The 12,198-nt window shown below is 41.8% G+C and overlaps 1 protein-coding gene across 3 annotated transcripts in view; it reads right to left on the bottom strand.

The window, feature by feature from the left end:
* The window catches only part of DCLK1 (doublecortin like kinase 1), a 396,146-nt gene that overhangs the window by 30,624 nt on the left and 353,324 nt on the right, over window positions 1–12,198 (bottom strand). For all 3 annotated transcript variants that reach the window (XM_019530072.1, XM_019530074.1, XM_019530075.1), the window contains 5 exons: window positions 11,532–11,678; window positions 4,463–4,596; window positions 3,835–3,912; window positions 2,973–3,069; window positions 77–157 (listed from right to left, as the gene is read on the bottom strand). In XM_019530072.1, coding sequence (XP_019385617.1) covers window positions 77–157; window positions 2,973–3,069; window positions 3,835–3,912; window positions 4,463–4,596; window positions 11,532–11,678 — 537 coding nt within the window. The remainder of the gene's footprint in view (window positions 1–76; window positions 158–2,972; window positions 3,070–3,834; window positions 3,913–4,462; window positions 4,597–11,531; window positions 11,679–12,198) is intronic.

Raw genomic sequence — 12,198 nt, 5'->3', positions numbered from 1 at the left:
AAAAGGTATTTAAAGGAAACTGATAAAGAAAGAGATAAAAATTAAAACACAAATCTGTAATCTTCAAATTACTTACGTTAACCCACGGATGTTCGAGAACTTGCAGGGCTGAGAATCGCAGATCTACATCTACTTGAAGCATCATTGTGATAAGTTCCTGTGAAATGGAGTATCATGTCCAGTTTAAAGTACACTTTTATGGGGCAAAGATTCTATTTGGTAAAGGGATTTTCAGTTGCTTGCATTAATGCTAGGGACAGACATTCAAAAGGCCTGCATTGATTCAGTATTTGCAGGTTAGTCTAACCTGACTAGGCTAAATCTGTCTGTAATCACCCAGACATCCCAGATATACAGTCACATGCCTGCAGTGGCTCAGGCTAGAAGCTGGGGGGTGCTAGAGCAGTCCTCCCTTCCCTTCCACAGGGCTGAGAGGGGTGTGGACAGGCCCTGGCAGGATTAGGGAGGTGTTCTGTCCCCTCCTTGATAATAGAGCATTTATCAGCTTTGTTATCAGAATTTATCACCCCACCAGAAAACAAACAGCCTCTCTTATTAGTTCAAGCTCTTCTTGAACAAAGAAGGAATGGAGGGACATTAGCAGCTGAGCTGTTGATTATCTCCAAAAAGCCCTAAGCCCTCACTGCTGTCTTTCATAGCACAGACTGTAGCCAGTATGTGGCCTGCTAGCTAATGCTGAGGTGTCTGTGTAAGGCAGAGGGGATGGGGGATCCCTGCTTAACAGGGAGTGATGAGGGGAGGGGGAGAGCTGAAGGAAGCCAGGCAGACACTGCTGTGCCTGCAAGTCTCTGCTGGAGCTGCAGCCAGGGAGCAGAGGGGAGGGGACAGCCTTGCTGTGGAGCAGAGAGCCCTGCCCAACCAGAGAGCACGCCAGGATGCGTGGGGAGTCTGATTTAACTTAAACTAGCAAGGGGTCTGGGACAGATATTGCCTTAACCGGTTTGACACAAATCAGTTAATTCTGATACTACATTCCTCCAGGTTTATCTCAAACCTGTTTCAGCCATTTTCAAATTGGTTTATGTGCACTGAACATCTCTCGTGTTACAGGTTTAAACCAGTTTCTGATCACTTAACCCAGTTTATATGTAATGTCGGTCCCTAGCCTAAAGAACCATGTTTAATAGATGAATAAATTACTAAGGAGGTAAATATAATAAGGGTTCTTTAAAAATTAATTTTAAACACTAGCTGAACTTCTAAATCAACAGCTTAATAACACCTTGAAAAGGTAGAAGACAGTTTTGACTTATAGTTTTGTAGCTGGTGGCTTGTAGGAGAAAGTGTTTTGTATATAATGCACAAAACAGATGGGAGCATGAAATGGGGTTAGCTGTCCACTAAAAAAAAGCAATGTTTTGCAAAGAAGCAGGAAACTAATCTAGAATTTGGCTCTTTTGAGCTTCTTGTATAAATAGCAGCGTAGAAACTTAAAAAAAACATTTCTTAAAAACATTAACTTTCATATTTGAAGTTCTGTCTTAACTACTTTACTTGTTTCAAGCCAGCATAGATACATGTATTTATTTTTCAGCCAGTGAAGTACATACAGTCTATAGAAAACATGATGGCAGTGGCTGTCAGATAAAGGAGCTATTGCAAAGGACAGTCACCAGTTATTCTCAGTAACAAATGAGAACAGAATTGAAACAGATAGGCTTAGGCTTTAAATGGGGAAATCTTAGAGCAAGCTAAATAGTTAGGTAATGGAACAAGCTTGCCAAAAGAGTTGTGGAAATGTCATTAGGCTTATGCAAGAGTACATTTGATTTCCAACAGAGAAGCCACTGATAGTTACAATGAAATAAAGCCTGCCACAATAAAAAAGAGGAAATGATATGATATATTCCAGCTTCAAGTACTAATGTTCATTTGATAACTTCCCTTACTTTGAATCTAAATCTCATTCCCAGTATTCACCATCTTTTTCTTATTCCACTGTAAAATTCAGTCTATGTCATTTTTAATTCTCACACCCATGATGAAAACATCATTGGTTAGTTATATCATAAAGCACTCTCATATTGAAAGCACTGGGAAAACAGTTTTGTTCTACAGATATTTATGGATTGAAATTCTGCAAGTGTAAGGTCAGAAAAGGAAGGCATTCACCTATCAGAATGAAGTCCGTGCCATGCCAAACACACTGCTATATATGAAACTACAGTGATCTCAGAATCTCTAAGAACTCTGATAATAAAGCTTTTCCAATAAGACTGTTATGATGATCCACTAAATACAGCCCATGGGCCATCCCTTTTGTGTAAGTGGATTTAGCGATGCCAAGGCCTGACCCTGACACATGTTTGTATACCCGCCCTCCCTTTGCACTTCTTATCACTTCCAATTGTTTTTTGTGAAACATGGACTACAGGTACTGAAGTGTTTGCAATGAATTCAAAGAACTAACAAGGAAATGGCTCATACCCAGGTAACATTAAAAAATTACAGGTAATGCCCAACTTGGTTCTCTGACAGAAAGAAATTACAATCTAATTCCTTGATATAGCTAACAGTGGGAAAAGGTCTCACAAGGATATTATTCAGTATTTATAATACTACTGTTTCAAAAGCTCTAGCTGGAATCCTGTTTGTATCATACTGTATGACCCCATACAAAAGCAGACTCTGAAAGAGCTTTAAAGTTAAGTGTTTATTTACAACCAAAGTTTCTGTAGTTTTAGTAAGTGCTGGCAAGGTCCTCAGCTGTGTAAGACACATATATTTAGAGTCTGAACAAGAACAGGTGACAGTCTAAAAGGCAGACGTTGATCAGATAAGAATATACAAGGTGATACAAACAACAACATTATGTATAGGTGCTATAATTGTCCCTCTCTACAGGGACACAGGAGAACAGTAGCGTTGTGCTCTCTTTGCCTAGAAATTGTGCATACAGGCTTCCTCTGATAAAACAGGAGGAAAAACAATCACAAAACACAGAAACCTACCTTTGCTGAGTCAGAAACATTATCCCAGTATGGAGCTGGGAAATCCACCTGTCCCATCAAGATCTGATCAAAAAGCACTTCCTGGTCATCTCCACTTCTATAAGAAGAAGGAAGGAAAGAAGAGAGAAAGAGAAAAGAAGAGAAAAGAAAAGAAAAATGACAAAGGAAAACCCCCACACAAGCATTATTTCCAGAGCTGGTTTCAATAAACTTTTCAAAAGCAGGTAAAATGACTGATTTTAACTGCAGTTGACACAGTTTGCCTTTTGGAATGAACTATTCTCCCCAAAACAAATAGCAGCCACAGCTGTAGTCTGTGGAGGCAACTGATACTTTAAAAGAAAAAGAAGTCGACTGGCAGCGAACTCTGTTAGATCCTAAAATGACCCAGGTTTGCCTAGCAATTGAGGCAGGAGCAAAGCCCAAGCCTTTTCCCCTTATTGTTGAGGAGAAAGAAGATTTGGGAAGCAAGGCTGAAAGTTTGCCAATTGATACAAACCTCTACTGGAAAGCTTTAATTCCATTTACATTTACTGCTGCCAAGGTACTGTGTGTTAGGAGTAACAGAGGGAATCAATTTATTTCACTGTATGCATTAAATGTTAGTCAAGGACACTGAGAGCCTGCAATGAGTCCTCCTGTTCTGTAATACAGATTTAAAAAACCTTTTTTTACAGTAAACACAATAGACATTTATGAGATTTGTGTAAATTAACATGCAGTGCATGGAAAAAATAAACCAGTATTACAAGCAGAGATTTTTTTTCCATCCGGCATCTCTGTGCTTATTCCGTGAGAGGCATATGGCACATTGACAAAATAGAGATGCATTGTTAAGAGTTGAACAGATCATAGCCCATACCCACGGAATGGAGGAAAGCCACACAGGAGGATGTAAGTAATCACGCCAGCTGCCCAGATGTCCACCTTCAAGCCATATCTAAAAGTGTGAGAAGTATTATGATTAAAGATTGCAGCCTGTATGAACTACAGTACACAACTGAATGCACAATCTCTTATAAAGTGATATCAGCTGAGCTTTTCCTATACTGCATATATCCATATATTCTAGTTCTGCTGTAAAGGCCAAATTTAAAATTTAAAACTAACTATAAAGTGTAAATGTAGATGAGACAGTGTACTGAGTCCTTGGATGACAATGTGGCCTCTACTGAGAAGGAACTTATGCAGGTGCCATGTGTCACTTAGACATTTGCCCTACACAGTAGATCCCATGGAAAAGGACAGTGAAGGATAACGGAAGAAAATAGCACTGGGTAGTTACTGAGAGTGGGGTTTTTATTATTATTACTTTTTAGAGGTAAAAATAAATAGTTACAGTGCTAAATTGAGTACTTTTTCCTTTGAGGCTACAAATTGGAATGCTCTTGCTATATACAGAGGCAGAATAAAACTTTTATTTTAAAAGAGGAGATATAAGTAAGAATATTTTCTACCCTTGCAATAAACCAATAGTGTAAATAGTTTACCCAGTTTCTGCAATGATTTCTGGAGCTACATATGTTGGGGTCCCACAGACTGTGTAAAGAGGTCCATCCACTATTGTTGCCAGCCCAAAGTCTCCCAGTTTCAGAGACTTGCTTCCATCTTGGTGTTCATAAACCTAAACCAGGATTAAATAAATCCAGAGAATCAGCAAAACTCTACCTAAACACTTTGGAATAATTCACTGCGTAAAATACTCTTTTCATGTTACAGTTTGCTTTTCCTTCCCTTTCTAAAATACAGTCATGTTTAAAAGTTTCCCAGGTGAAATGAGTGCTTAAAAATGCCACAGTTGAAATGATTAGCTTATTTTATTTGCAGTCCTTTTTTAATAAAAAAAATACATGCAAGGTGATGTACTGTATGTGTCCCCTGTCAGGGCCTTTCTACATGTGCAGGTAAAGGCAAAATAGGATCTAATGCATGATCCACACAACCACACCTTCTGCCATGTCACACATGCATGGCAGGATGTGCGAATATAGGATCAAGTAATACATCCCACCCTGCCTTATCGATGATGTAGAGGGAGCCCAGGATTGCAATCCTGGACTCCCTCTGCACTGGCTCCCATGGCTGTGAGCCTGGCAGCTAACATGGCTGGCAGCAGGGGAAGCATTTCCCCCTGTGGCCCTGCTGTGAGCCCCTCAGCTAACGTGCCTGTGGGGCTCACAATGCGAGCAGCACTGGGAACACTGGCCCCACTGTGAGCCTCATCAACTGTAGGGCTTGCAGTAGGGAGCACGCTGCCCTCCCAGTGAGCTTCATGAGGTGCAAGGCTTGCAGCAGGGAAAACAATGTTGCCACTGTGAGCCCTGCAGCCAGCAATGCTGCAAGCTCCACAGCTGACAAGGCTCAGAAGGGGTGGGGGGTGGGGGCAGCATTCTTCCCCTCCCTCCGAGTGCAAGCCTTGAGCTGACGAGTCACAGTGGGGGCAGCGCCAGGAATGCTGCCACCACTGTGGACCTTGTCAACTTTAGGGTGGGCAGCAGATGGTGCACCCATGTGGTTAGGAGCCCCTTAGTAGACAGGGCTGCTAGCTACAGCAGAGCGCTTAGCCACACGTTCAGTTAGTGGCATGATAGAACAAGCTACAAAGGTATTACATATTTTTGTGGCGTAACTTCGTAGTTTATTGCTTGTTTTATCACACCGTGAACTGGTTGAACGTGTAGTTGTGTTACAACTTAAGATGTGTTTAACTGGTTAATCAAGTGTAACATGTAGTGGGGACCGCAACAACAGATCAAAGAGCACGTTTTTCTCCTCCCAAAAAGCTAAAGTTGAAGAATAGATGCCTGTTGTCTTAGTGTTAAGTTTTTGGAGTAACTCCCGAATGATGACCAACTATAGCAGAGGCTTTTACCTCTTTAGATTGGAACTCGTGTGTGAGCAGGTAGATAGCAATAGTAGGCTTTACTTCCTCAGGCAGATAAACCAGGAGGTGAGGACACAATTTTTTTCAGCTAGTACTTTTCACAAATATATAATTTGCTCTCTGCTGAATGTTTAAAACACATCAGGAGAGTTTACAATGATGTTGCTCCTACTGACTGCAATGGAATCTCTGTTACATAGACTTTGTTAGTTCTCTTAAAAATCCCACCCTAAATCACAACTGTGTCAGCAGTGAGTATACTACTTATACTTTATGTTTTATTTGGTTTCCTGTTTGGTTCATACAAAAAATACTTTAAAATGCAGTCATTAAAGACAGCAGCCCAAATATAGAAACATCTAATTTCCATTGCTTAGGCAAACCCCTAAAATGCCAATAATTATATTCAAATAAATATTTTGAAAGAAAGAGCTAACTTTATGACCATAGAGTGATAAATAGGAAAACATTAATTAAAGAAATAGTTGGGTTATGTTCTCTCTTCTAATTTTTAGATTGGTTGATGGTTGAATTGAGCACCATGCATTAAAACAACACGTTAAAACGTATGCTTAGTCTACAAGAGAATTTTCGTTTCTACCAACAGTCACCACCACAACAAAAATCCAGTAAAATAATATTTCTGGATTTGCTGAATGCTGTCCTTTCAGAGAGAGCCTGAGAAACCTCTCACTAGTTTTTGTGAATCACTATTGTAGGACAACTTAGTATATTCTATATGAACTATATATTATGAGGAGACATTTAGCATTTACAGAATTGTCTTCTGTTCCTCAAGTTGTTTATAATGAATTCATACAACCGGATCTTGACATCTGAGAGGATCAGCAATCTGAGATGGATTCACACATCTCCATTTCTAAGCCAGCAAAAGATGGGTGTAGGGAAGGCCATTGGAAAAATTTAATTATAGTTTTATTAAAAACACAGACTGTTAAATACATCTGGTTCCTGAAACTGAAAAAAGTGCTTGCTGAAATGGCAGTAATAAATCTAATTTCAACAACAGTTTTAATTAAAGGCTAGAGACTAGAAACTTTAAATATGCACTTGCTGGAAAACACAATGTACTGACCTAGTCAACAGTGCCTGAATCTAATCCAATTAGTATCTAGTAATTTCCCTTAATGCAGTTATCTTTTATAATGGAAAAAACTGAGTTTGGTTAAATTAGTGCATGCTGTTTATACATTTACTTTACCGTTCACACTGGTGACCAGAATGAATCATATAATCAAATAAATTAATTAGGAAAAAGGCCTTTTAGGCTCATCTCATCCAATTCTTTGCCAATGTAAAATTGTCTGCTACAGTGTATTTGCTATTGTTTTGTCTAGTTTACTTCCAGGTATGAAGTTTCTAGTGTTTTGCTTGGTTTCTAGCGTTTTGCTTGGAAGATTATTTCTAATAATTTTCTTGTAAAGTTGGAAGAAAATAGTATGTCCCCACCCTGTTATAACTCTACATAAAAATGAGGATAATGGGAGAAATATAACATTACTTGCCAATCAAGGAGTTTGAATGATAATTTAATGTTCATCTTATTCAGAGCAAACACTATACATGTTCTACTGCATTTAAATACCTAAGGGCAATTAAAGGGATGGGGATTAGTGCAAATTACCCACTACGTAGTGCTTTCACTGTTTTAACTAAGCAATAAAACTATGTAATTGTACAACACTAATTGAATACAGCCACACATAATTGTGGCCCACCATATGTATCCTATTACTATAAAGACTGTCAGTATTTTCTAAGCTGCTCTTGTGATCACTGCAGATGGCAACAGTCAGAGAAGTTGTTCTCTAGGGTTTATTATGTGGCTATAAAGACATCCCATGATTTGACAAAATAAATGTGTTAAATAGCAGCAATTATGAAAAATGTTCCAATTAAAACATGGAAGGCATGTCCTTCAGACAGCAGATAAAAGCAATGAATAGGTACTGCCTTACAGACTTGCAGTACACTAACTCTTGAGTTCTCTGCAGGGTAGGTGGACTTTATGGGCATGTCCCCATGAGCAAGCATGTGCCCCATGAGCGCGCAGACCTGTGGCACTGCAAACTTCACACACTGTGCATGCAGGCATTCAACCCAACAAGTTTTTTTGACACCAGAAAATCCTGGTGTCAAAAAAACCCGTGCCAGAAAAAAGTACTGTGATGCTTGTGGCAGCATTGTGCACCACCCAAAACTGGAGCCTGGCTGGCCAGAGCCACACATTCAAAAAGCCTGAGCCTGAATTGATTCAATCTTTGCAGGTTAGTCTAATTTGGCTAGGCTAAATCAGTTTGTAACTGTACAGACATCCCAGACATGTAAGCACGTGCCTGCAGTGGCTCAGGCTAGAAGCTGAGGGGCACTAGAGCAACCCTCCCTCCCTTCCATAGTGCTGAGCTGAGGGGGGTGTGGCCAGGCCTGGTAAGGATGTTCTGATTAGGGAGGGGTCCCCCCTCCTCCTGACCAGTCCAGCAGTGAATTGATAACAGACTGTTTATCACCCCCAATTCAGTGTTTATCACCCCATTAAGAAAATAACAGAGGGATATTACCAGCTACCAGTTGATTCTGCCTTTGATCCATCTGCCACAGCATGGACAGTAGGCAGCATGTGGTCTACTAGCTAATGCTGTGTGTTTGTGTAAGGCAGAGGGAACGGGAAGGGGAGGGAGGACCAGGGAGAAGCCAGGCAGATGCCTGCAGTCTCTGCCAAGCTCCAGCCAGGGAGCAGAGGGAAGGGCACTGGGGATGTGTCAGGGGTGCGCGCAGTTGCACGTGTACCTCCTGAGATTGGCAGCACACCCCCTACTATTGGCCGCTGCCAATGCTGGCAGTGGCACTTGTGGGTGGTTGCTGCTCACTACCCCCGCCCCACGCTGACACCACCTGTGGCGTCTCTGGGCAGTTGCCAACTGCCAGTTGGCGCTTGAAGCCCCCCCGCCCCCCAACACTACCACGGCCACCTGTGGGAGCTCCCTGCTCACCCCCTGCCCCCACACGGTTGCTGTGCCCCCCCCAGCCTCCGGGGACATGCATCATTCATGGGGGAAGGGCCAGTACTGCTGTGGAGCAGAGAGTCCTGCCCAGCCCACAGACCATCCCGGGATGCTGGGGGAGCCTGATTTATCTTTAACCATCAAGAGGTCTGGGACAGACATTGCATAAACTAGTTTGACCCAAATCAGTAAAGTCTGATACTACATTCAACCAGGTTTATCTCAAACTGGTTTCAGTCATTTTCAATCTGGTTTATGTGCACTGAACATCTGTTCTGTTACAGGTTTAAACCAGTTTCTGATCACTTAAACCTGTTTATGTGTACTCTCTGTCCCTAGCCTGACTGCTATCCAGGCCATGAACTTGGATTGCTCCTGCTGGAGCCCTGGGCTCCAGGATCCCAGGTGCTGGCCCCAACCTCCCCTCCCCTACCTGAAGCAACTTGCCATGCGCCAGAGTATATGTGCAGGGGTGTTCCCTGGGGACAACTAGCAGTGGCACAAATATGTGCCACTGCTGTTTGCCCCAGGGGAATGCATGTTCCCACTTGTGGGGATGTGCCCCATGTGTGTTTACTTCCTACTTGGATGGAAAATAGCACCTATTTTACAAATGCTAAGAAAATTAATCCTCATTCCATACCTTGTAACTTAAGTAAATATCATCCTCACTCTACAGATGAGAAAACCAAGGCAAGGAGGTTAATATATTCTTGAGATGACACAGAAACAGTGGCATAGCCAGGGATAGCAGACAGGTACTTCTAGTTTTGAGTACCTTGCTTAAAGACTTGAATTCTAGATAGTATAATTTTTATATTGTGGTTTTTGCGGTCACAATCCCCACGTGGTTATTGAGGTCACAATCCCCACCTGTACTGAAGGCTAACAGTAACAATATACTTAATGGATAAAACGCTGTTTTGCAATAATGGGCTGTGTAATGTCATGGCAACATGTTAGGCAACAACCTGCTTGTGGAGGAAACTAAGTGCTGAGGAAACAATATTCATTCCCAATCCATCAGCCTGCCTGGCATTTACATTAATGTCTCTTTACATTGACAAAACAAAGAAAATGAGAATCAGGTCCTTTATATTTAGCAGTTGAGTGCTGCCTAATGTTTCATCCCAAGCACTAGCTGGAAAACACAACTTTCTTCTCTGGCCCAGATACCTGGCAAGGTCTATGCCAGTGCCAACATACAATTTTAAAATTAGTGGTGGTGAAGTTTGGTTGCAGGTGCTTGCTTTGAAAATTATTGGGTTGCTGAAAAGTGTTAAGGACACATAATCATTGTTTAGCATCAAAGCAAAATATGACCTTTGCAAGTGTTCTGCATTGGAAAATACATTCTGAACCAATTTGAATAAAATGAAGAATGGCACGATTGCTCATGATAGCCTAACGGGTATTACTACACATGCAGGAGGGAAAGAAAATTAAAAAGCTGCAGGCTACTGCTGTCAAACTTTAGGAATTTCAAGAGGTTTGAGTACAAAAGGCATGGTAAGCTTTAGTCCCATGAGACAGTCCCGCAAATTCCAAGTCACAGCATTAATGGATCTTGGCGTGTGATTGCTATAACTTATGCATGCAACCATCTACCAACACTAGCATTAAGACTGCTATATGGGTATAAATGTTAGTGTCTAATGACAGTCCTAGCCTACATGTTTTTAGGATATTCTGAAAAACTAGGGCAACAATGGCTAGAACTATACAGACAGCTGTCACTGGGGATCTCTGAATTGCACAAATCTAGTTCTTTGCAAGTTTGCTGAGATTTACTTGTGCCAACTTTCCCATTAAAACTTTCCATTGCCAAGCAATATTCTGTAAGCTACATGATGGCAGACAGAAGACTTGAATTCTGGATAGTATAATCTTTATGTTATTGGTGTAAAATACATAGACAGTTATAGGGCCCTTGCAATTGGAAATTAGAGGAGGTACAGGGGACCAAAAGCAAAATAATTGAAGACTAGAGAGATATTCATTGGCTAACACTGAACTAAATAAGAAACAGGATGCCATAACTCCCTAAAACATCGAATTGAATGAGGAACCATTATGGAATTTTTCATTGACTTCAGTGGACACAGCACATAACAGAGGCAATGACTAAATTAGGAAAAGCAAAGCTTAGATGGCCAGTCAAGGGAAGTGTGCTAAAAGAAAGATGAGCAAGACTGTTGAGGATTTGGAGCTGGTGAAGCCAGGACTCCATTGGTGATGCTGCCAATAATGACTTTGGGCCAATCACTTACTCTCAGTTTGAAATACTGAAAAATCAAAAGACTGCTCCCATTCCATGTGCCCAGGAGTGTTGGGAAGTTTGGTGCTACATACAAATACAAGGCATTATACTAGAGTTCCAAGAGAAGTGCCTGAAGCCCTCTTCCACTAGATATTTACAATTAAACTGGAAACATGCTAGAAAAGACATTGTATAAAACTGTCTTGCACTGACATCCTAATGCATAGACTAGATACTGATACAGGTAGTTTAATTTCCAAGAATCTGATGCTCCTATATTTTTTGTGACTGCTACTAAGTTTTTAAAAACAGTTCTATTTAAATGCTCTCTGGGAGCACAGGAACTCTCCCAAGCCAGGAATAATAATGCCTTAAAGAAGGTTTTCACTTACCAGTAGATTCTCAGGCTTGATATCCCTGTGTACAATGTTCAAGCTATGAAGGTACTTGATGGCACTGGCCAGATTGTATAGCATCCCACTAGCATCCCGCTCTGTATATTTGTTAGTGGAGGTAATGGCATCAAAAAGGTCTCCTCCCTGAAACAGAATAATTGTGGCAAGTTAAAAACATCGTATTGGGCACAAGAGCTTCAGGGGAAGTGAGCAGCAGTATGCATAGTAGAGCAAGGGTGGCAATAATTTGGACCCATGGACCACATGCAGAGTTTTGGTGAGCTGTTGCAGACTGGGTCAGTATGCACCTGTGACAGGACGCTGTCTAGGGGCGCCATGACCTCCCCTAGTGTCCCCTGGCTACCGTGCCAAATTGGGTCTTGAATGCACCCTCTATCTCGCCCACCATGTCTTGCTGGTATATTATTAATGGGAGGCTGCCTTCCTGCCCTCCTTGGCACGGTGCCTGCCTTGCTGTACCGGGACTCTGTCCTACTCCCTGCCGCGCTCTCCTGGGGCCTGCTCCAATATACTCTCGCCCCCACCAGGGCCCTTCTCGCGCTCTCCGTCTGCACTGGGGCCCTTGCTCGCACTTCTCGCGCTCTCTGCCTGCACTGGGGCCCTTGCTCGCACTTCTCGCGCTCTCTGCCTGCACTGGGGCCCT

The sequence above is a fragment of the Crocodylus porosus genome, unplaced genomic scaffold (assembly GCF_001723895.1).
Source record: "Crocodylus porosus isolate Cpor-Errol unplaced genomic scaffold, CroPor_comp1, whole genome shotgun sequence".
In the NCBI taxonomy this organism is placed as follows: domain Eukaryota; kingdom Metazoa; phylum Chordata; order Crocodylia; family Crocodylidae; genus Crocodylus; species Crocodylus porosus.
The sequence above is the reverse complement of the archived record's forward strand: the minus strand, read 5'-3'. Positions and strand labels throughout refer to the sequence as shown.